General features: G+C 41.7%; 2 protein-coding genes across 2 annotated transcripts in view; both read right to left on the bottom strand.

Annotated features, from left to right (window-relative positions):
* The window catches only part of LOC110398023 (tyrosine 3-monooxygenase-like), a 29,845-nt gene extending 29,676 nt beyond the window's left edge, over positions 1 to 169 (bottom strand). The window contains exon 1 of the mRNA XM_021395317.1: positions 8 to 169. Coding sequence (XP_021250992.1) covers positions 8 to 169 — 162 coding nt within the window. The remainder of the gene's footprint in view (positions 1 to 7) is intronic.
* The window catches only part of PAH (phenylalanine hydroxylase), a 35,509-nt gene continuing 17,012 nt past the window's right edge, over positions 6,576 to 25,072 (bottom strand). The window contains exons 4-13 of the mRNA XM_021384478.1: positions 21,001 to 21,089; positions 19,281 to 19,348; positions 16,255 to 16,451; positions 15,692 to 15,827; positions 14,078 to 14,147; positions 12,119 to 12,175; positions 11,036 to 11,131; positions 10,549 to 10,682; positions 7,434 to 7,549; positions 6,576 to 6,864 (exon numbers count right to left, since the gene is read on the bottom strand). Of these exons, the coding sequence (XP_021240153.1) occupies positions 6,821 to 6,864; positions 7,434 to 7,549; positions 10,549 to 10,682; positions 11,036 to 11,131; positions 12,119 to 12,175; positions 14,078 to 14,147; positions 15,692 to 15,827; positions 16,255 to 16,451; positions 19,281 to 19,348; positions 21,001 to 21,089 (1,007 nt within the window). The 3' untranslated portion in view covers positions 6,576 to 6,820. The remainder of the gene's footprint in view (positions 6,865 to 7,433; positions 7,550 to 10,548; positions 10,683 to 11,035; positions 11,132 to 12,118; positions 12,176 to 14,077; positions 14,148 to 15,691; positions 15,828 to 16,254; positions 16,452 to 19,280; positions 19,349 to 21,000; positions 21,090 to 25,072) is intronic.

Here is a 25,072-nt window from a genome sequence, read left to right as displayed (position 1 = left end):
TCTGTACCTCAAAGATTCTAGCTGCCTTAGTGAGCTCAGTCTTCTTCACATTGCAGAGGGTGAAGGTCAGTATGAGAGTGGCTCTGTCATCCTCCTTGCTGGAGTCAAGACTACCTCGCCTGTTCAAGGACTCTGTGCTACACATCTTCTGATTACTGGCCTCTTGCATTTGGCCTGCAGTCACTCCAAAGCAAGTTTTCATTGGGAGCCAGGGGAGTGGACTGCAGCTGTGAGATGTCCAGTGGAAGCTGCCTGAGGATGTGAGTGCTTCTCCCAGAGTAATGGCCAGGGATTGTGACAGAAATGGAGATGCAGTGGATCTATGTGGACGGTGGGTTGGATGTAGAGTCACTTATGTTGACCATGCCAGACACATCAAGGGAAACCACGTACGTAGAATATGCGCAAGAACCCAAGATAACCCCCCTCCTCTGGGTAACTTCAAAGGGGGGCCCACCCACTCTGTTTGAAGGTGTCTGCAAGCCATTCACCCCTGAAGAGGGGCTCCTTTGTGGACAGGCAATTAGCCTGAGAGCCTTTACATCTCCCAGTCTGGACTGCCATCCTCCAAGGAAATCAGTAGTCTCTTCTCCCATTTCCTAGCCAAATCCAAGTGATGTCCCCTTGACAGTGACACAATTGTGGGATAGCCAGAGAGATCTGAGCCAGTTAAAGCTCATTGCCTACCCTTGAGCTTTTCCTGATTACAGTCTTTGACCTGTTCTGCTCTAGCCCTGCGAAGACTGAGCTCTGCCTCCAGGCTAAGTTTCTGTGTTGCAACTTTTTTTCTGTCAGGATTTCGCTTCCAGTAATATAAACTCTTTAAAATCCCAGGGTAACTTCCTTCTCACAGCTGGTAGGACAAACATAAGGGGATTTCAGTTTTGCTTCTGCATAGCATGACATCCCTTGAAGTCTGTAAATATGTTTCTGGGTCTGAGCACCTGAGTCTTCCTACCCCAAGTTACAGCATTCTAGAACCCCTGTGAAAGTCATCTTGGAAGCCCAAAAGGAAGGCCTCTGTTCTGTCCTTCCGTTGCGGATACAGCCATTTCTGATGTGTCCCTTGGTTGATCCTGGATGGGTCTCACACCCTAGTGATGTATTAATCTTTGGCTCCTCTCTGGACAGGGCATTTAAACATCCTGCAACTAGATTTTGACCCCCAGAGACCATAACCATCCTGCATTTCTCCCTGGCCCAAAAAGAGAACTGAGAAGTTCTCAACTTCCTCGGCTGTTGCCAGGTCAAGATGTACAAACCCAGAGGGGATGTTCAAATCACCATTCCTGGAAGATAAATCTCGTTGTCCCTGAAGAACATTGGTCTATCCTCACCTGGTGCAATCCGGGCTCAGTAGAGGGATAAGTGGCAGACTGCGAAGCTCTGTCCCCGCGGCAGTACCAGCCCGCGGGCAGAGCCAGGCAAATCGCTGTCCGAGGTTCTGAACCCGGTCGGTCTCCAGGCTTGGGCATTCTCCAGTCTGTGGTCTACTCAGGGTTCCCCGCACTGGACACCCCATCCCTGGCCTAGGTCATGTCTCAGAGGACACAAGGGGTCTGTGTAAAGCCCAAGAAAGGACCAGCCTTAACTCTGCCTGTAAACTGGGAGCAGGCTTTGAGGAGGAATCATGTTCTCCCCACTCTCATGTTCCCATAGCAATGATGGCAAGGCTGGGTGAAGATGAATAAGCCAAGATGAATCTGACTGTCTGAACCCATACTGAGCTTCTCCAAGTAGAATGGGTGCATACATCCCCCCATCCAAGTCACAGGGATGGCACAAATGATAGATGATATGATTACTCCAGCCTATCCACTCCTGAGTCCTTGCACTGTAGATGAAACCCTGATGGCCTGAGATGCATGTTGAAGGCATTGGTCATAAGTACTAGGAGAGCAGAAGCAGCAGACTTTTATGGCTGTCTCTACATTGTGTCAGATAGATTCCCATCTCTACATACTTGTACAACGTAACACAGAATGGTCTTGCATACAGATTGAGATTTCTCAATACAGCCAGACTGGAGTCATGAGCTACTCATTAAAGCAGTACAAACAAAGCTTGTGGTGCATCTTTGCAGCCCATGGCAGATCCAATACAGAGTGCTGTAACTCTCTAGGTGGTAACATGTCCTTTCCCAGCTAGCAGACTCTTTAGTACCACCTAGTATCCATGTTTGGGGTGGGCCCTGAAAGGACCCACACATTGTGTCGTGATTTAAGTCAGCTTTGATAAGACATCCCATTCCCAGAATTTTGTTTTCAGCACTTTGTAGGACCCCTAAGAGTGTAGAAGGAGAGGTTTTAGGCTGGATGCTACAGTTTAAAGGGCTAAGTGAGGACAGAAGGACAATGTGTTATCCCTTCCTATAGGAACAGACAGCTTCTTCTTACAGAAAGTTGGTCTCTCCTGCTTGAGAAATAGGGTAACATTTTCTTGTGCAGATCCTGGGTGGAGGCCATGGTTGATCACCACAGATAACCTGCCCATTTTTCATCTGTTCCCACTGTGAATCTCTCCACCATGTATGAACTCGGTGTTATCCATATGAGGGGAAATAGCATTAATATTTATTTTATTTAGATTAATTTAAATGGTTAAATTTTAACATTAAAAGTCTTCTTTGCCAGCTTAGTATGAAGGACTAAAGATACAGGCTTTAAAAGAATGCACTCCTGTGTACTCTTCCAAGAATTTCTGCATCCTTTGAGGAATAAAACACCTCTACTGAAAGAATACTGTCAGCCAGAATCTGAAGAAGCTCAGAGGAGACCACATGCCCATGTAACTTGTGTTGATGACTCCTTCTTCCACCACCATCAGTGATCTTGGTTAAAGTCACTGAAAAGGAAGAGGACCTCATGAGAGGGCTTCTTTGGTCACTTGAAGCAAAGATTGAAGATGGGCATGGTGGTATAGAATTGAGTGCCACTTACTTAGAAGATGATCTAAGGATAGGTTAATCAGAATAGCATACAAAGATATATAGAGTATGCAAAGGTAAAGTAATTAATGTGTTGCTGCATATTTCTAGATGGTTACTTACATCAAGAGACTTTTTTTTAATCTCCATTTCCCTTAAAGCTCCATAATCTTGTCAGAATGAGTGATACTCAAGCACTCCAAGATAGCCTTTTTTTTTTTTTTAATTGGAGCTCACATCAAATGGTCTTTCCTTCTCACCTGGATATTTAATTCTGATCAACATGTGTGGAGGAGTTATCATTTCCAAATAAAACAAAAAGGATTTTGGTACACATTTTTATTTATCTTTAGCATGGAAATAAAAAGTGGCTCATTAAGAAGTACACTTTCAAATGCAATTTACCTTGTACTGTATAAACCACATTAAAGCCTTTATTTTTCTGCAAGGAAAATCTATTTTCAGTATAGTTTCACGACTTCTAAAATATTGAGCATTTCACATTTTTTCATCTCTGAGTCTTGCTGAGCAGCTTTGGCTGAAGTTATTGTTCATTTGCACTTGCATTAAAGGACACAGAATCACAATTGTGACATCACTGTCCTTTAACTATTCTACCTGCACATAAAAGATAACCACAACTCCTGGCTTCTCAGTATCACTGTAGATTTACTACAGCTGTCATACATAACAGAGATCAAAAGCAGAGGAGTTTGGAAAGCTGCTTGAGTGTTAGTTTGAAAGATTTCACCCCTCAGATGAAATTAAATGCTCTGTTACTCTGACACTGAAAATACATGCCAAGCAGAACTGAAAGAACTAAACAGATATTGTCATGAGAAAAAAAAAGGATACTGAGATAAAAAATCTAACTACAAAGCACCAAAATGATACAATTTTGCATAAGTACAATTCTACTGAAAAGGTTCCAGCTGGTATCCTTAGATTAATGTTTTTACTCACTGTAAATATAATGGAAACAGTTGCACTTTCTGTCTTCCTAGAGGATGATGCTTACACTGAATCTCCATTGATTTTCAAACTATAAATACAAGAGTAACACAATAGAAGGTATGAGACTTAAGAACTTTCAAAGTCCCCTCCACGTTCAGATCTTCTAACTGAAATATAACCCTTTAATCATGTTAGCATCATAATGCAATATATTTTCAAGCTGGAAATACTATTCTGGATTGCTTTGTGCCATTCAATTCCAATTTACAAATGTTGATCTCACTCTTTCAATTAGGGAGATATGGGGAGGTATCATACAATGTAGACTGGTCCAAGAGAGCATTTAGCTAGCTACCTTGAGTGAAAGCTACTGGATAAAGTACAGAAATAGCCTTCTGAACAGCAAAATTTTTCTCTCTCTGTGACTCAGCCAGTGGATTAAGCTGGAAACACCCTCTCTTCCATTTGTTGCCTGACAATCTATACTTCAGGCAGAAAAAAGTGCTTTAACAAAAAAGGGAGATTAAAGCTCAAGCAGGGGAAGGAAGGAAACTTTAAAAAGCATAGTGATTTAGGAGCTGTCTTGAAACAGCATGTGTGAGTTTGAAAGCACTCAAACTTGGACAGAACTAACTTATGTCTCTCATAGCTCAAGATCAGTGCATCCTTAAGAGTAAGAAATCAGGCAAAGATGGCAGGAGACATGGGTTATCTAGGAGCTTATGGAAAAAATGAAATGGAAGAATAAAAGCTGAGTGGAGTGACTGACACACCAGAAGGTTGTGCTACCATTCAGCAAGACCTGGTCAGGCTGGAGAGCTGGGTGGAGAGGAACCTGATGAGATTCAGTAAGAGCAAGTGAGAGTTCTACACCTGGGGAGGAATAATCGCATGCATCAGTACAGGTTAGGGGTTGACCTGCTGGAGAGGAGCTCTGCAGAAAAGGACCTGATTGTCCTGGCGGGCAACAGGTTGGCCATGGTCCAGCAGTGTGCCCTTGTGGCCCTGGAGGTCCATGGCATCCTGAGATGCGTTACAAAAAGCATGGGCAGCGGATCGAGGTGGGTGATCCTCCTCTACTCTGCCCTGATGGGGCCACATCTGGAGTGCTGTGTATAGTTCTGGGCTCCCCAGTACAAGAAAGACAGGGAACTTCTCAAGAGAGCCCAGTGGAGGATCACAGAGATGATGAGGGGCCTGGAGCATCTCCCTTTTGAGGAAAGGTTGAGAGCCCTGGGACTGTTCAGCCTGGGGAAGACTGAGGAGGGATCTCACCAATGCTTATAAATATCAAGTGAATGCATCCAGGATCTTTTCAGCAGTGCCCAGTGACAGAACAAGGGGCAACAGGCACAAACTGGAACATAGGAAGTTCCATATAAACATGACAAATAAATTCTTTACTATGAGAGTGACAAATTATTGGAATAAGCTGCCTAGAGGTGTTGTGGGGTCTCCTTCTCTGGAGATATTCAAAACCTGCCTGAATGCTTTTCTGTGGAACCTACTGTAGGGAATGTGCTTTAGCAGGGGGTTGTACTAGTTGATCTCCAGATGTCCCTTCCAACACATACAACTCTGATTCTGTGATTGCTTTGGTTGAGACTCTAGCCACAGATACAAGAAGTTAAAAGTTGAAAGGTTCTAATATTTTCAGCCGTACTATAAGCATCACTTCTCTTCCTGATGGAGGAAGGTATTGACACTGAGGACGAGTATTGATATCCATCTGGATTATGAATCCAAAAAGTTAGGAGAAACCTTGCAGCAGTTCTGAACAAAGCACACACCTTCAGAGGGTGAAGGCTACAAAAAGTAGCCTTCATACCTCAGCCTTCCACAATGAGTAGCTGAGTAAGTCTATCGAAAGTACTACCCTCTTTTGTAAGCTTGTTGAATCAACTGAATTCACAACATTGCATAATATTATAACACAGTCATTACAGCTGAGTCTGAGCTAATAATGTATGTATGGGCCACTAAAATCTTTACATTTTTTCTTGCTTGCCTATATTAATGGCTTTGTGATCTCACATCTAACTACAAAAAACCACACAGATGTGCCTTTAGGCAACTCTTCTCTGAAAAGGCTTTTTCAAGCGTACAGTACTGAGGCATGGACTCCGTGTTCTAGACAGGCAATGTCAGTGCCTTGCTGAAAAACTCCACTCTGCACACCAGTGATGCAACACAGCATACCATATTCTTGGCCTGAATAAACCATTTTGGAATTAGTGCTTGTGCAAATACAGTATATTTTTGCATGCTGATAAATTTGCGTTAATAAGGCTGCAGCACACTTGCTGTCTTTTCCACTAGAATCTATGCTTTTAATCAATGGCAACGTCAAATTCTGAAGAAAGAAAAATATTATTTCAGGATGGAGGTGCTCATGTGTAAAAGACAAGGTATAGTTTCACCAAAGGAAGTCATGGTCTACCGGGCTAAGCAGCATGCAAACCTCTGAAGCATGTAGAGTTTAGCATTTCATGGGAAACATGCACAAATGTGAGGAACTGAGGGGAGAATGACTGTGAGAGAAAAAAAAAAAAAGACAGATTACTCTGTGTTAGTCATTACTATTCTGTCACTGGGCCAAGTGTGGTAATGCAACCCCATGGTTGTAACAGACTGTAGCTCTGCATGGTTGAGATCGCTTCTTTCTGATAACTCTTGATACAATATATGTGGAGGGTTTCCCTAGATTTCCAGAACTAAGATTATTTTTATGCTTTAATGAGAAAAAATGGATTAGTGTCTGAAGGCCAAAAGTGGCAAGGACTTCTTTCTCTGCTAATCTATTGATAATTAAGATATATGACATAAGCATTCATGCACTACACAGGAAGATAATATACTGAAGCTAGGTGAAGATTGGCATTTTTGCACATGACTTCTTCTTCTATGTAGCCAGTGATTAGCAAGAGTTACAGAAAATCTTCATTTGATCTTCTGGAGGGCATTGCAAAGGATCCCCATCTCACCTGTAAAGAAAATAACCAGCCTAATTAATCTTACAGCTAGCTCATTTCTAACATTTCTGTATATATTTCTATTCACATTTGTATTCATTCCCTGAAAGAAAAAAAAAAGAGCAAATAAGTGCTGGACTGGACACATTTATGAGGGTCATACTGGAGTATAGTTTTCAGAGTCAGCCCTTCACCTTCATCAGTCATACAAGATTGGCTTGTAGGATTAGGAATGCTGATTCTTGGCAGGCTAGCCAGTGTTAGGGAAAAAACATATCATGAGAACACTACAACAACAAAAGAATATGTAAATAAGCCAAACTTTTCTTCTTTATTTAAAACAGCTGGAGACACAGATCAGAAACCATTACAGGACCTCTGAGTTTTCCTAACACCTCCAGTTAAAATGGATATTTCAGATGTAACTAACTATAGTCAAGTGGAAATGCTATTTTGAAGCTGCCAATAATTTTCTATAATTAGAAAAGAACTCTGGCACCATAAAAGAAATATCTGATGCTTGATCGTGGTCAAGCTCAGAGCACAAAAGGCAATCAGACAAAATCTGCTTTGTTCCTTACTGTTGATAGTGTCAGCTAAGTTCTTCAGCTGCTTTGCATTGTCCAAAACTTCGATCCTCTGGGTGTAGGGATTGTACCGAACAGAGAAAGGACGAGGGATTGTTTGAGCAAATTTCCTGAGGAAAAATACAAAAACACATGCAAACATGAAAAGCTCTGTTTTCCAGCAACTATTCTCAGTTGGCATGTACATTTGCTGATGAGGGGAATGTCTATGGGAGGAATCAACTGAAATTCCTGCTGAGTGAGATGAGACGTACAGAGTTCTGTAACATGCTTGAATCTTCATTTGTCCTTTTTTTCCCAGTAAATATAATTATTCTACACTTCTCCTGATACAGGACAACTACATAGCTATCAGTATTTGCCAAACTTTAAAACCTCATTTTCCTTTAAGTAATGCAAAATATAGGAATCCTGATCCACGTCTACAATTTCAGGGAAAGCAAAGTCAAGTATCTATGCCATCCTGCAATGTCAGGGAACAGGCAAACTTCTGGTGTGGTTGGTAGTGGTTTCCAGGTCACTGGAAAATGAGAGATAGTTGGTGGGGTGAAGCTGCAGTTTTACCACCCTTATTCTCAGCCTTCTCTGCTGCAAAATAGTTAATTCCATGGCCGAAACATTAAGATTTAAGTATCTTGGGATAACGCTAATTTGCATTACCACAGAATTGTAGAAAGGAGAACTGAGTGGGAAGAGATGGTCAGAGCTATTGTTCCAGGCTCTTTGCAGATCCCAGCAGGATACTGGTTTATATATCTGCTTCAGATTACTGAAGTTATTGCTGAAGGAGGAAGAAAAGCGCACAAGGGTTGATTTTGAAGGTTCACTGTATAGGCTGTGACTCAGCATGGTTAATACGATATTCCCAGAACAGTGGAATATGCTGGATGCCTCTTCTACATTGCTCCCTCAGTTTAGCCCTAATTATTACCAGCTAAGGTCATTGTTTCAAATAGAGTCCAGTGTGAGCAGGCCACAAGGTGTGATTATAGAAAACAATTATGTTGGCTATGATGAAAAAACTTAGTATTGTCAGTTCAGATTTTCTAAGGGAAAATGTCCTCTTTAGAAGACAGTCTTCTTAAATCTCTGCTGAAAGTAAGATCCTTGTTAGAAGATGAATACCTCTAGGTGAAATATTTCAGCTCAGCCTCAGAAAATTTTTTCAGGGAGGTGTTCTATTACACACACACACACACATCCATGTGTAACACCAACATAGGCACTGAAACACCTTCACCTCTATTTAACCAGTTTTCCAATTATATTTTTGAAACAAGTAAAAGAAGCTATAAAATCTTTTCTACAGAGTAAGGCAACGTCTTCTTTTTCTCTTTAGAGTAAGGCTTTCTCCCCAGCTAGAGAAGTACACAGTGAAGATAGAAACTGTATCCAGGATTTTAACAGCATAATCCACACAAGAAAGTTATCTTTTTCAAGTATTGCCCCACAGAAAATGGCAGGAGTAGAGGCTGCAGGTTTATAATGACTGAGGAAACAGTAGGGGAGGTAGCTAGGAAGACCTAGCATCCTGGAGCCTGGGGCAGGTGAATGTCTTGTGTTTTGGTATGTGTTTATCTGCAAATAGGGGAAAGCGGGAGAGAGAAAGAAAAACAAAGAAGAGATGGCAGATCTGGGACAAGTCCCTGCTGTGAAAGATTTATTGAGTGTGAACAAGATTAATCCCCAGATGCTTGGCTAATGTCCAGAAGGAATGTTGTTGTTGATGCTGTTTTTAAAGGAAAATAGAAATATTTCTGTGAGGTGGAATCCAAGCTGAACCCCAAGTGCAGTCTGAGCCAATCCTGTTTCAAGAATCAGAACTGAAACTGGACCATTGCTTCAAAGTCTTTTTGTACTGGAACTGAATTTGTATTTGAGTCACAGATGATTGAAAGATTTACTAAGTAGCCCTGTAGGCTTGTAAATACGCTGTCGGTAACAAGCTGGAGGCCCTGTATTAAGCTAACAACAGAGGCCTCAGGAGTGGGGTTATGAAGCTTGCTGGGAGTTTTCTTTAGCTATAATATCAATTGTCTAATGACCATGTAGCTATTACCTAATTTATCACAGTTTTGCTCAATCCTGAAAAATTCTGTTTTATAACACTTAGTGTTAATAATTTTTATATAGGCAGGAATATCAAGTAGTTACGCTGTACAGGGTGAATAAAGTCTGACCCTGAAGTATGATGTAACATAAAGGACTATTAAAGGGCTGATAAAAGAGGTGTTAAAGGCATGAAGGTAAGATGGGATAGAATGGGATGGGTTAGGTTTGGTTAGGTTAGGGTAGGGTAGGGTAGGGTAGGGTAATGCTGTGGTCCCTAGGCTATCAGCAACTCCAGCTGATCAGGTGTTCATAATAACTTAGGAGCCGAGGGAAAACAAACAAACAGACAAACAAAAACCCCATAGATACAATTTGAGAGGGGAAAAATGGGACAAAAAAAGATGTAAATCGTGTTAGAAAAGATAACAATGACCCTGAGCAGACCATAGGCTAAGGAGGAAGAAAGGAAACATAAACATCTTTCTCCTCCTCAGGAAGAAACACTGTTTATTAGCATCACAGCCTTGCTTTGAAGACCTCAAGAGGTGCTGATTACTTGACAGCTCCATCCCCCACTACCAGACTAAAACTGTTGACTTTGAGACACAAAAGAAAGTGTAAGGGTGAGCATAAGTTGAAAAGAAAAGGGAGAAGATACAAGGAGAGTTTTTTTAATAACTAAGTTTAACTATATTATCATTAAATAAATTTGTTTGACTTTAATTTGCTAGCTTTGACTCCTAGTGTTATTATCATTGTAATTGGGTTAATAAGTTGGGTTCTTGTTTTTTGGCTGTTCTATATATATATTGGTTATACAGATAAAACTCTTAATTAGAGTAACCCTAAGTTCTTGGCTCCATATATAAGGTGCATTATTCTTATTACCTATGAGAAGATTTTGAGTGTAACAACTGTTTAGACTCTTAGAGCACTGCACATCTTTTTCTAAGGCTTCTCCAAACTTTTATGTCAAACCAATACCTATTACAACAACGAGATCAGTTGTATTTGCAGTGGATAAGAAGATAGGATATATATGGAATGACTGACTTACCTTAGCTTTTCTTTTGCATCATTAAAACTTTCAGCAACGAAGTAGATAGGCTGGAATTCAGTGACAGGGTACTTCTGCACAGAAGTGTTCTCGAGGACAAGAGGCTGAATCTCAGGCTTACTTGATAAACAGTACTACGAGCAAAAGGGTAAGAAATTTATTTCAGTTAAAAAGTGCTTTAATTTGGTATGAAAGAAAGATAGAGCTCCTGAATACCACCCAGTTTCACAAAGGAAAGACCTGCTGCTGTGGAATACCATTTATATAGTAACTTATTAGGAAAGAAGCATCTATGAGACATTTCTATGTAAATAAATATACTGACACATTTATTAGATAGAGCACTTCAACAAAATATAACATCACATACTACATAGTATGAAGCAAAATAAGGATCTGAAGACATCCAGAAAATACATTTGGGTGACTATAAAAACCCAGGTATGAACTGTATAACATGTTTGAAATATTATTTTTAAGAACATACTTGCAGCTCCCCAAATGAAGACAGCAGCCCAGCACCATATGCCTTTAGTGAATCTCCTTCCTTACATAGTCCAAACTCGACAGTAAACCAATAAACCTAGCATGAAAATTATACAGAAGGACATGATTCCTTGGTCAGAAAGGACAGGTACACATCACTGATTTGAATGCCTTTAGAATTTGCATTTCTATTTAAAATGTTGCTGTACATCAAACAACAAATGTGTAAATACAGGAAATGTCCTCATAGATTAAAATTCTTCTGAGAAGGCCACACTAGAATCAGTGTGTCTACAAATTCAATTCTATGACAAACAATGTTGTGCTTTACTGTGCTCACGTTTGTCAGCAGAGCAGAGACAATGAAAACATAGCAATAAAATTTCATTTTGACTGGCCAAACCACCTAAAGTTTGAACGTTTGATGATAGAAGTGTGTTTCCTGTTTTACTCAGAGGGTGTCTGGCTGCAGCAGCACAGAAGAAATGAGCTGCTACAGCAGTAGAAGACCCTAGTGTGTGGCCTTGCTCATCTTTTTGGTCTGTCGCTATATGTTTGGAGGGACACTCTCTCTCAAAAAAACTGCTTCATCTATCAGAAACAGCAAAGATAATGCAGCACTCTGCCCAGGTGATTTGGCAGTGGTAACACTAATCTCATATGCATATCCTGATGTGGAGTCACAATTCTCCCAGAGCAGGATTCAGATGGGTCACTGATTGCAGAGGGCATTATCTGCTTGGCAGGGTAGAAGAAAAGGGACCCTAACAGGTAGAAGAGTTAATGAAACTGTCTTCCAAAATTTCCCAGGGGTATGTAGTAACACTTAGTCTCTTCTTGCCCAATGTTTGTGCTGGAGGAAGTCTCGTCCTGCCCTCTGTTTTTAATCACAACTGTCACTTTGAATAAGAGGTGCCAAAACTATTTTCCTCTAGTGCAACTGTTTCAGGGTGGGGTTTTCCAATCATGGACTTCACTCTGTTCTCATTCAACTCTATGGGAGTTCTATCAGTGACCTCAGTGGCAGCAGAATTAAAACAACGCAGGGTGCCTTGGAGAACTGAGCTCTCATTTATTAAATTACCGTAGCAAGTTTCTCGATGAAATCATCTGGAGCTCCCAGAGATGCCAGTCCAATTTCCTGCAACAATAAACCATTATTCTTCAAACCATTTATTGCAAACATTCTTCCTGTCTTGTCTTATGTAATTTCTCCCATTTTAAATGTTACCATCTCATACTACCACACACAAATGTTTACAGGACATGTTCATATCATGCAGCATCAATTTTAAACCATAAATCTCTCCAGAAACGAACAAAAGGGTCCTGTCTAAATGTCATTTACTATGAATGATTCTTTAAGTCTGCTACAAAACCCAGTGAGGTCAAACAAAATTTTCATCAAGCCTACAATGCACACGAAAGAGAATGATAGTCAAAGGGAAATAAATCAGTCACATCCATACAACCTTAAATATTTATCTCTGCTTCTTGGAGAGCTTCTTGAAACTTTCTTTCAGCCTTGAAAGAGAGGGGTTTTTTTTGTTGTTGTTTTTTTTTTGTTGTTGTTTTTTTTTTCCAAATGTTAGGACATGATTTGAAAAAGCTAGTTCATACCTTGGAAGCTAATGGAAACTTTCCTAGGAAGCATGCATTATTTGAATTCAGAAGATAGCGACACAAGACTGTATAATAACCAGGTATCTTTCTCAGTTTACTTCTGTGTGAATTCAACACCAAGAACCACCCACCTGCCAGCCCTGCCCACACCAAAAGCATTGGAACAGCTATTGCCACCGCAAATTCTAGTAAGCCAAAGGGCAGTAGGGCTTATCTTGAAGGAGAGTCTGGCAAAAGGCTTTCCTGAGAGTCTGAGAGCAAAAATGAGCACTATTAACTACGTCAAGTCAAATTCCGTCTTGTGAGGAAGACGTTACATCAAGGCTGTTATCCCTTCCTTCCTTCAATCTTTCTGTCCTTATGACCTGCCATTCTCTATCCTTCCTTCTGTCTTTCTTCCCGTCTTTCTCATTGTCTTCCTTTTCTTGCATTTCTTGTTTCTTCTTTCTCTCTTCCTCTTTCTTTCTCTCTCTTTCTTTCTTTCTCTCTTTCTTTCTCTTTTTTTTCTGTCTATGCCTTTCTGTTTTGTCTTGTTTTATGGTAAGATGCAGCCAAAAGTTTACTTCTTCCTTGAAGTTTGATTTCTTTTCCAGACATGTTAACACTACCAAAGAGAAAACTCTTCTCCAGACTTCTTCCACACTCGCAGATAGGAATATTCCTCACTTGACATCTCTGTGATAGCCTCCTTTGTGGCTTCAATAGAAAAAAAAATATCTTCACTTTCCCTAGTTTGGACTACAGAATGAATCGATAACCCATCTGACTCATGAGCCATTCAACTTTTCCCAGAAGTATCAGCATCTACAAAGAAGGTTTTAGATTAATTTTTCAGAAAGGGTTTGCCTGTAAAAAGCAACCCACACAAGACAGACATTTGGAGTGTGGATACGTAAGATCACTTGTGTGACTTGTGTCTAGATTTCAAGCAATAAATGAATTCACAGCCTTCATGGCATCAGCTGTACTTTCATACGGTTTTGGCCAGGAATGTAGCAATGCTCTCTCTTGTATTCTGGTTTGATTCCTCACAACTCTTTTGAAACTACTATCTGAGAACATTTGTAATTTCAATACCTAACAATTATGAACTAAATCTTCACATTCAGATGACCAAAAAGAAAGGAAAATAATTAATACCACTTGTTATTTTGAAGGGGAGACTAAGTTGACTTCATCCACACTAAACAATGACATTGAAGGTGAATTCTCCCTCATCCCATCCCACTCCATGCCATCCCATGCCATGCCATCCCATCCCATGTAATGCCATGCCATGCCATGCCATATTAACTCATTCCATCCCATACCAACTCATTCCATCCCATACTATTCTTCATGGCTCTTGGTTTGTCCTATTAATTACCTAGTCTGCGGTGTGTTCAGTTTTAAAAAATAGTATAACTACTAAGAAACTTACCTGGGAAAACTGAGCAAAACTGGGATCAGCAAAAAGAGGCACATGTCCTAGCAGCTCATGGCAAATATCACTGCAGGAAAACATGACATCTGAGTAAATTTAATTTAGGAAATGCCAGATGGATCCCCTAGAGTCCACACACAGGAGTGCAGTGAATGCAATTCTATGAGCAAACAATGCTCAGGAATCTTGGAGTAAATTTTTGCTGTAAAATTATTCCTGTGATGAAAAGGTTTTCACTCTTATGACTTTCCAGTGGTTTTATCAAACATCACTCAAAGGAAGGATGCATTATTTCTTTTTCTCCATGGAAGAAAGCAATGCTTCCAACTGTCCACTTCCCCAACTCAGGAAAGACAAGAAAGAAATCACTTCACAAAAGGAAGCATGCATTTTTCTGTCTCGAGGGCAGAAAACAGCTTTAGATTAAGCTTAAGCTACAGGCAGCTCAGGAGCTCAGCCCCGGTCACTGTTCAGCCCTAGAATCTCCCACTGAAAGATGGGAGCTCTCTCTTCCCCAGGCAGAACTGTTTTATCATGAGTTGAACTTGCAGCTGGACAGACATGTTTGAGGAAGAACTCAGCTAGACACTACTAGATTCTTCAAAGACAGAGAAGCAGTTTGGTGAGACAGGAAGTGGAAAGAGATGAAATACTCCCATGAGGCCAAGGTCTTTGCAAGATATTTACAGGACAGGCACCTGAAGAGCAGACATTCAAGGAGATGCATGCCCAAGAAAACTGGGCTCCACTAGCCCAGCTCAACAAGAATTGAATTGGGAATGTCAGGGGCCAGGGTATCAAAGGGAAATATACCAATTAAGATTTGAAAGATGTAATTCACTGCATCCTCCCAGAGACAGAATGGAAGACTTGCAGGAACTGCATAACAGCAGGGGTTTATGGTGAGGCTTTCGAATGTACCATTTCCCCCTGTTTGCCTGGTCATTTTATGAGGAGATGAGAACAAAACACATTTCAAAGTGGCTTTGTGCAGGATGGGAATAGAGTGAGGAGAAGCAGGGAGGAAAACTAGAAGAATAAGGAATGGAAACATGGAGGGGAAAGAGAGGTTGTGGGAAGAAGTAGAGAGCAAAGAAACAGTGGGGGAGGGTCAGAAGAGCTGAAATAACATGAAGCAGAGTAGGAAGAGAACTGACTTGAAAACAGCAAGTGGAAAAGCATAATGGACAGGGACAGAGAGAAAAAATATAGAACTTAAAAAGAAAAGGAGGCACTGATGTGGGCTTCATCTATCTTGCTACCAGAAGCTTGCTTGCACCATGTTGAACCATTTCTGCGTGAGATTTCAGACCACTGCTTTGAGTGTTAGTAGGTAAACTAAATGTTTTTGTACGCTGCTCTCTCACCTTCCAGCCACCAGGCAAGCATGTCTTCAGTTAGAAAAACTGTCTGATCAATACCAGAAGAACATTCAAAAGAGGGTACAGCTTACTGAAAAGACTAGAAACCTTCAAAAAATGTTTTCAGAAGAGCAGTCACTTGGCTGCTCTCCATTAGACCTGTTTCCAGGAGTGCTCTGGAGTCCTGCATGGTTATTATCAGTTGGCCTGACCCTACAATTTTACTTACATTCTGTGCCAAAATACTTACGGCTCTGGTGTGTACATAGGTTTGGACGCATGGCGAATATACTGCGTAGAGTGAAATACTCGGAATGCCAGTCCAGCCAAGAAATCCCGAGAGGAGAGCAAGCCTGCAACAGGACGCAGGCGAAATCCAGTGCAAGCTGAAGGGACAAAAACATGGCATGTCAAAAGCACCCAAGGTGCTTGATTTATCTTTACCTGGACACGTTGCAGTAAAAGAACATTTTTAATTGTTTTCTTTGCTCTATCTATATTAAACAGAATTTTATTTCAAAAGAGCAGGTAATTTTCTGCCCATGCATACCACCATCGTAACATCTGAGTATCTGTACCATTGTACTGCTGAAACTTTTAGAGAGGGATATGAGACAGTCTAAATGATGTGACCAAGTGCTCACATGAAATCTGCAATTAAGCAGAGACTGCTTGTCTATCTGTGAAAGCATCACCCCCCATAGACATTTTGGGTTTGGGAGGGGTTTTTTTGGTTGGTTTTGTTTCTTTTTTTTTTTTTTTTGATGAGTTTTTTTTCATTTGTCTGTTTTTGTTTTAATGATTCAAACATACTCTGCAAGAATTTTGAAACATCTTCAAGCTGGGGAATGTTATCCTCCCGGTAGCCACAGTACTTCTCCAGCAGTGGGAACACATGGTTATGTTCATAGCAAGCATGAGTTGGATAGAGATTCTTCAGCTCTCTGAAAACAGTGCCCCATGTTTTCTTTTCTTCTTCTGTATAGGTGACTCGAGGAATAGGTTGACCACTGAAAAAAAAAAAGATACACTCAATAGGAGTGACAGAAAAAGTGTCCATTGCCACCAGCATCCCACTCAGGAGCTTTCCACAGGCTGGCCAGGAGCTGCAGTTGCAGGAAGGAAGACACCTTGGCTCTGACATGCAGGTTCAAAACAAACTTCACTTGTTCCTAGGCACTGGCTGGGAAGAACTCATTGAACTCAAATGGGAAACAGGCCTTTAGTCCACTTCTTCCACTACAGTCATGCAAATAAATTAGTGCTTATTTGTCTTACTGAAATGTTCTTTTAAAAATATTCACTGGGTGATGCTTTCAATTTCTTTCCATTACCAGGCATGGATCAGCTGCTGAATTTCTTGCTCTAATGCACACTACATTAATTGTCTTTGTTGAAACAGGGAAACATCATCTCCAGAAAATTCTGCTTTGTGGGGGTCAGAGAAATTCTGGGGTGGGCTTTATGCTACAACAGGTGCAGACTTCAGCTAGTTTGACTTTTTTATTGTAATAAGTAATTTTGAGTCAAATCCCACCCTCAGGCCTCCATGTACTTAGCTCATGTTGAAGCTAGCAGGTATTAAGACAATCACAATCAATGTGTTTTTGCCTCCTGTGAACAGTCAGTTCCTTAGCAATAATGATAGGGCCATAGGTGAATTCAACAGCTTTGAAAAATCAAAGGGTTTTAAGTAACTTAATAGGGTTAACATCACTGCTGGAGTAATGCTGGAGTTTTCCAAGCCCCAGAGACCCATTGTTAAGCTCTCGATGACACCCCGCCATCTCCCACCCTCTCATTTTTCCCTTGAGCCTCAGGGCAGCTGCACTGGAACACCGTCATTTTCTGCATCTCTGTATCAGCCCTCCTTGATCTGTGGAGCTTTAAGCATCAGGTTGGATTATGAGGCTTGCGGGGGGATTTTTGTTTCTATAGAACTTCTAAGTAATCCTCAGCCACCTTCCTGGGCAACAGGGGGAAGATATGGCTTAAAAACCTTTCAAATTTCAATTTAAAAATTGCAGGGATCAACATGAACAGAAGCAAAGGAAGGCAGAAGGAAGAAGGCAGGCAGAAAAGAAGAAACAAGTCAGGGAAATGAGGCATTCAATGAAAATCAGTGGTACAAGTACCAAGAAAGAAGGAAAAAGAACATGGGCAGAAAGCAGCAAATGCAGCAAAGAGCACCAAACAGCAGGACAAAAGAGAACAAAATAATCACCAAGGAGGGAGCACATAAGAAGATTAAATTGAGAAGAGGAATAAAAGTATGAGAAAACTGGCCAAAAACTCACCTCACCTTTGTAACTGACTTTACAAGCTAAGCATCTTTGCCTTTTCAGATACTTCCCACAATGCCTCATAGCTTTGGTTGTCCCCCTCCTCCTGCCTGCTTCTCCATGCTGCTCTCCCTCCATGAAGAGGACACCCCGTAGGCCTCTACTGTCCTGCTGCAGACTCTGAAAGGCATCTGTCAGGTGAAGCACCCAGGTCAAGTACATTATCTACTTGGGCCTTCATGACTCAGCATCCAAAGCCACAAAAAAGCCACACATCTTTCCTTCCACAGGACCCAGAAGCCCAAATGTGGGTTTCCACATACTGCTCGTTGCTCCATAGCTGAAAGATCTTATTAAAAGTCCAAGAATTTCACATAAAAGGTGCTTTTTGGACATAGGTTCTAGCCTGTATAGGCTCCAATGTGTCTGAGAATCTGGATAACAGACTAAATAGTAATTAGTTACATCTTGGAATATAACAGTTTCATCTCCCAAAGCGAGTTTCAGGTTGAATATAGGAGTGGAGGCAGAGGGTGGAATACAAACTGATTTTTGTTTTATTTATGTGTAGGATATGATGAAAGCCTGCAAACTAGAGACCAGAATTTGCTATCTGCTAACTGGGAAAGGTAAATCTTCTATGGAATATTTTAAATGGAAACTAAATCCACCTACATTTGGCCACAAAGCCTTATTCAATTTTTTCTAGCTATAAACTGGGCTCCTGATTTTTTTCACCTGGCTTTTTTCACTTTACATCAATTAGACCAATTATTTCTCTCATTTTATGATTGCATTATAAGCTTTTTGGCTCAGGAATTATCTTTTCATCACAGTTCTATCTGAACTGGAGCTCTAAATGTACAACATATGTTACCTTATCGTTTGCAATCACAATTTTTACCAGTCTCAGCAAGAATCAGACCAAGCAGTACTGATGTAAATGTGTGAGTGGCTCTGGGAACAGAATTCTATCTCCTCCAGATTTGATCACTGAAAGCAATCAAGCAAGCCTGTTTTAACTGAATTTATCATCTCTATTCATTTATTTTTCTTGGGAAATTAGAGCCCAAACTGCTGATTGCAGCTGGGTCAGACAAGATAAAAGTAGAGTATCAGGCACTGGATTAGCATCAGAACCATAAGTTATTCATTATTTTAATAGCGTATGCAGCTCCTGCTTTAATGTAAATGATAGGCACTCCTCCCCCAGCCCTGGTTTAATGAGGAGAATACCAGAAACAGCTTTATTCAATGCTCAGGTCTTTGTAGTAGCAACTGAGTGTGCTGTTCAATTAGACAACAAAGCCAGAGAAAAGGGGTGCTGCAGAGGAAGAGGATAGGTAATGTACTCATCTGAACGTGTGCCTGCAACAGTTTACTTTTGTTTTACTGTAATTTGAGGATAAATGCATGAACAGGAAGATTTAAACATACAGAAAGAAAAGCCAGCAGCAGGAGGACTCTTGTGAAAAAAACAGAGCTCACAGCAGTGAGAGAGCCTCATAGAAGGCAGGAGATGTGGGCTTGCTTTCTGCCCACATGCCAAGCACTCACTGTCTGTAGTTGTAGGCGATGTCTGCAAACTCCTTCCTCCGGGCCCGGTACACAGGATCTTTGAACCCCTAAAGAGAAACAACAGTGATGGGTAAATGCAGGTGGTGAAGAGCCTTCCTCTGACTGAGAGCATGGCTGGTCCAAGGAGCAGTGAGCTGGCTGGGGAGCCCCAGAAGTGCAGGATTTAATCACTATAGAGAACATGTATTAGATCTTGTGGTTAGCAGTTTGACCTTTGCAGCTAATTACCTGTCTGATCAGAGTTAAGAAATATAGTTTCTAAATCTTCTACTTGGATAACCATTCTCCTATCCTAGTGTGACACTTATTTAGGATGTATGCTCCTCAGGGCTAGGAGTGTCTTCACCACCTAAAGTGATGTCCTTCTCAGGTAGAAGAAATATCTGCAAGGCAAATAGCGGTAACTTCATGGGCACTGCTGCAGTTCATGAATGTAACTCTCAGGTACAGGAGATAGCTGAGGTGGAGCACAGATCTAAGAGCACCAGTCAAATAAAAGCCGACAATGGCCTAAAAAACGCACTGTCTCAGATTAACATGGCATAGATGTATTTGTGGTCAAATCTCATACTTAAGTACTAAAATACCAAAGTCTCTTTTAATTTCTTTCTTTCTATCCTGTGTATGTTGCCATGCCTATTTACCCAGAAGTTGTCATCTTTCTTAAGGCAACCTGAATAAAGTGCTCCCTAAATAATTCAAGGAACTGAAGCAGAGCCGTTCATTCCTTTCAACATCTATGCTTTTGTTTCTTTCTTTCAATGCAGTCTTGGTCTATTCCCACATGACACACGAGGGGGCCATTGGCTCAGTATATCTCATTTCATTCTGCCTTTCATATGACTGTGCTGAATATCATGAATCATTGTATATGATACATAACACCTCTCAAATTAAGCAATAGGTAGTGAATGACTAATCACCTCATCTCAATTAAACTAATAGCAGCAATTTTTGTTGCGCTGCATGTAATTTATTTATAATCATCCTATCTCAATTAAACTAATAGCAGCAATTTCTTTTGCACTGCATGGAACTTGGTGTGTATTGACAAATAAAAATAAGTTGTTGTTTGCTTGGAGAAGAAGTAGAAGCAGCAAGTATTCCTATATTTGGAAGAGCTGAAAAAAATGTTCAGCTAAGCTAGTGAGCAAAACTATCTGACCCCTACCACTTAAACCACGAACCTTTTGAAAAAGGAACCTTTTCTTTTTTCATGTCTTTTTCATGTCTTTTTCATGTCACTATACAAGAATCACAACAGATTTAACAACTACATCACAATGCTCTAAGCTCAATCTGTTCGTGATCAAAATACTCCTTCTACCTCCAGGCTGTTATACAACGCTTCTGAAAATTTTGTTGCTAGTGATTCATAAACTGAGTCTCAAGACACTATATAAGATCCACATGCAAAAACCAGAGGTGTCCCTATAGTGGCCTTGTGCTCTGATGAAGTCTGTGACTCTTCAGGTCTGCTGGTATTTGCTTAAATTAAAGCAACTTCATGGTTGCTCTACTTCATAGTGGGGAATGAACTGATTCTAGATCTAGAAATGTGGCACTCCTCCTGTCCCAAACTTTGAGACATAGTCTACTGTATTTGCCTTAGAGCAGTGCAAATGCAAATGAGAGAAACTTCTATCCAAATAAGTAGAAACACAAGGACCAAAAAAACCAACAAAGTTCTGTTTCTTACAGGGTGGTCAGCATCCAGCTCCGCTCCATAGCTTAGGATCTGATTGGCAAATCTGTCCAGCTCCTGGATACTTCTTGGGAACCATGGCACTGCAAAGCAGAACAGAAATAGAGACTGCTAGGCTTCTTTGTTGCTTGGTTTTGGGCCTTGTTCTCATCTATCCATCTCTTAAACATAAATATAAAGCAATACACGTAAGGGTCTAATGTCTTCAGACTTCCTTTCCCTGTAGTAGCAGGCAACAGCAAACTCTGCAAGTTGCGTTAAATTTGTGGCTGTTCTGTACTGTGGGAAAAATACAGAGCATCAGGAATGTCCAGCCCTTGGCACAGAGCTGGCTTGTGATGTTTATGATTTTCTGTTTATTATTCTAGTTTCTTGGCTTACCAAAACATAGGAATTTTTCCAGACTGCCTTTGCTTTCATAGTAGCTTGAATCAACTGTTTCAAAGGAATGCCCTCTGAAAATCTCTTTCTAAGACTTGCTTGGTGGCCTCACTTAGGCTAGGATGCCAAAATAAAATGATAAATTGCACTCTGATACCTCAAACTAGCATTGTATTACTGCACTCATTATAAAGTAATGTATTCATTTAATTAACATTCTGGCCTGGATCTTCATTGCCTTGTAACTCACATTCTATACACGCCTCCTGCAGCGCAGCCAGGATATGAAATGGGACCACACTGACTACATGGCATGGAATGCCCCTGTAGCCTTCCATTTACAGAAGGTCATAAGGTGGATGGCAAGGAAGAACAATGAGACTTTGCAGATGTGGTGTGCTCAGACAGGAGAAAGTGGAAAGCAAATGTCTTCACAGCAGTTGAGCTACAAGGAGGAGCTCACTGCAAGTTACATGGAATAGACCAGACCTTGGAGCCATGACTATGTTCACCTTGCAGTGCAGGCAATTCCATCAGCAGGAAGAGGCCTGGCACATATGCACATTGGCTGTGCTAGGCTGTGATCCCTTGTCCACCTCTTCTAGAAGGGTTTGGTTGCACAGCAAGACATGGGCACACATGTCAGTCAGTTCTGGACTTGGCCACCTCTCTGCAATGCTGAGATGGGGAAGTTTGAAGAAAGGAGTGCAGGAATTGTGGGCCTATTCCCTTTTCTTGTCCCACCAGCACACTGGGCAGAGCATCCCTATGTAATTCCTCTAGGTACCGTTACCCAGTGGTAGCTACAGCTGCCACTTGCTTGGTGTTCCCTCCTGCTGCTCCATTCTTACATTTTTGGAATTATGACCCTAGCTGTCTTTTCCCATCCCTTCCTTCTCCTTTTCCACTGAAATAACACCTTTTTTTCCACGGTATCCTTTGTTAGCCCTTCCACCTTTGCCATTCTCAGGGAAGTAAAGCCATTAAGCACAGCTCAGGGGAGCAGTATCAGGGCAGGAATAATATACTGTGGTACTTCCCCAGCAACTCACCAAATTTAGCAGTGGGCCACTAAGGGCCTTCCTGTGTCAGAGACTACAGCCATATTTGAATTTAGCAGCATCAGAGGAAATTTTCTTCACAAATACAAGTAATTGTTCTTTTAGTCCACATACAAATTTGTCTCCAAGACACTCTGATGCATTGAGCTCTATCATTTCATTAAATGTGATGTGAAGAATCACTCCCTTTTGCTTTAAACTTCTTTTGATATTAATTAATTCCTGCATATAAACATCATTTGTCCTTATTCACCTTCTCCAGGCACCCAGGATTTTATAGCTCCCTGTCAGATCCTCCATCTACCATCCCTCATCCTGCCTCACACTTCGCCATTGTATTTCTAGCACATAAACTGCGGCCTATCCTTTGTTCTCCCATCACTTTTCTGGGCGCTGCTTCCAGTTCTACTCTGCTTTTTCTGAGGGTCAGGGACAACAGGTTCATGCAATGATGCACCCCATTCCCAGGCCCTGTACTCATGTCCCGTCCCATATGCTCTCCACACCACATATAAGTCAGATCCACAGATACTGAGGCTAATATCACCCCGAAGTCTATTGCTCCAAGCTCAAGATCTCTCAGCCATCTCTCTATCAGTAAAATGTTGGCAGTTCATTTAGTGACCTACTCGCACGAACAGGCTCACTTGCTCAGACAGAGCCTGGAGAACATCACTCTGTGTGGATTTGCTCAGCTGGGAGCACTTCCACTCAGCCACATCTCCCTGTTTGATTTTGGGTTTTGTGCCAAATTAACCTGATCACAGCAAAATCCTTCCTCTAAGGACAGAGCCTCTGAGAATTCTGTTGGCAGCTACAACGTGAGCTCCCACAGTGCCTTGCTGACAGGGCTCATCCTGGCTCCTGATGGACCACTGCATGGATAAGAGGATCACTCTGCCTCCAGGACTGTTCAGCCTTGCTCTTGTGGCACTGGGTTTCCACGAGGCACCTGCACAGAGCAGCCAGAGCAACATGAGTCACTTTTTGGGTAGCCATGGCTTTGTCACATGCAGATCACTTGCATCCTCTGACCTGGTGTCCCACAACCATCCTGACTCCGTCCATCCAGCCCCTGGCTCCATCCAGCCTGACTCCAATCAGCACTTCCGCTGAGAGCTATAAGACTTGGTCCCCTCATTCGAGCTGCACGCCCTTCTGCTTTGCTCTATCAGATAGACCTGAACGAGTCACTAGATGGCAGCAGCAGTCCCAGCAAGTGACTTTATTTGCTAGGTTTACCACAAACTGGTTTGTTTCCCCAGAAATGCTTTCGCCTTGCTGTTTGGTGCCCCTTAAGTTAAACCGGCCAGGGGAGGTGACCAGAAGGAGTTATACTGAATCCTAGAGAGTACTATCTTTCACCATATGAGGGGTGAGCCTACCCAGCCATCCTGCCCCCATTTTTTGTACAAGCAGCAGGGCACAGCATTTATCTCCCAGCTCTGCTACTGCCTTTTGCATGGTATGGGTGGGGGATTGCAGCACTGTTTTGTGCTTCAGAATCCCCATTGTTAGGGGAGTTGATACCCCACTATCACAATCCTGACAAATGCTTTGGGATTCAGCACTGCAAAAAAAAGTTCCCTGGCTGCCCTACAGCAAAAGATCTGTCACTGTTTAAATGAGGAACCACCACTGTCTGGGACATGCCACGAACAAAAAGGTCCAGACTGTGTGGAAAGACCAGTGGGGCTGAGGTCTGCAGTGGAAATCTGTAGGGATTTGCTGCCTTGTCTCAGAAAGTTTAAGGTGAGCATGGTTTTGAATCATTCTGACTTCAAGAAGTGAAAAAAAAACGTGCATAACAATGACTTGCTTTCATTAAACACATTTTGTTCGCAGCTTTCCCAGAGTACATGGTGTAGAGATTGTGATAAATTGTAGGGCTGACTGATGCCCAAGGCTGGCACAGTGTCAGTCTCCAACATGGAAATGAGTGGCTTAGTTTTCCCCTACACAGGCACAGCATCTTATCTTTTAGATGCATAGCCACTGTACATACCAGATCTACTTTCAGTTTTTCTCTGTCCCTCCCTCACATGCCCCATACACTGGCAGTAGCTCAAGGAGAGCTGCTCTAGTTGAAAGCAGTAGGCTCTAGAAGAGGAACCTTGATGATGCTGTGGTTTATTTGCACCAGCATAAACTGACGTTAAGTTCTGAACCTTCTCAAGCACTTATGATAACAGTAATCACAGGTGCTGAGCACAGCCCTGGTGCAGCCACAGCACCAAATCCATACAGCCCCAGCAACAGGCACCAGGATGGAAAAGGGCCTCTGTGTGGCTGTGGTGTGCTGCGTTCCTGTCCCCAACCCCCCCAGCAACTATCAAATCAAATTATCCCCTGATGAATCTGTCCCATATTTCGTTTGCAACAGTTTCCTCCAGCCCCGTTGCCAGACTCCCTGTCTGTCTGCATGGCCGTTAACGAATTGCCAGAGCAAGCTGTTGCAACACTGAGCCTCTGTGAAGGTCCAAGGAGCAAACGTGGGCTGATCAGTAATAAATATTGATTTGTCTGTAAGTGAAACAGCGGCATTTATGGGATTGCGCTGGACACCCAAGTGGTGACCAAATTACCGTGGGGTCAAATGCTTAGCAGAATGCTAATAAGCCATT

Source organism: Numida meleagris, chromosome 1, assembly GCF_002078875.1.
Source record: "Numida meleagris isolate 19003 breed g44 Domestic line chromosome 1, NumMel1.0, whole genome shotgun sequence".
In the NCBI taxonomy this organism is placed as follows: Eukaryota; Metazoa; Chordata; class Aves; order Galliformes; family Numididae; genus Numida; species Numida meleagris.
The sequence above is the reverse complement of the archived record's forward strand: the minus strand, read 5'-3'. Positions and strand labels throughout refer to the sequence as shown.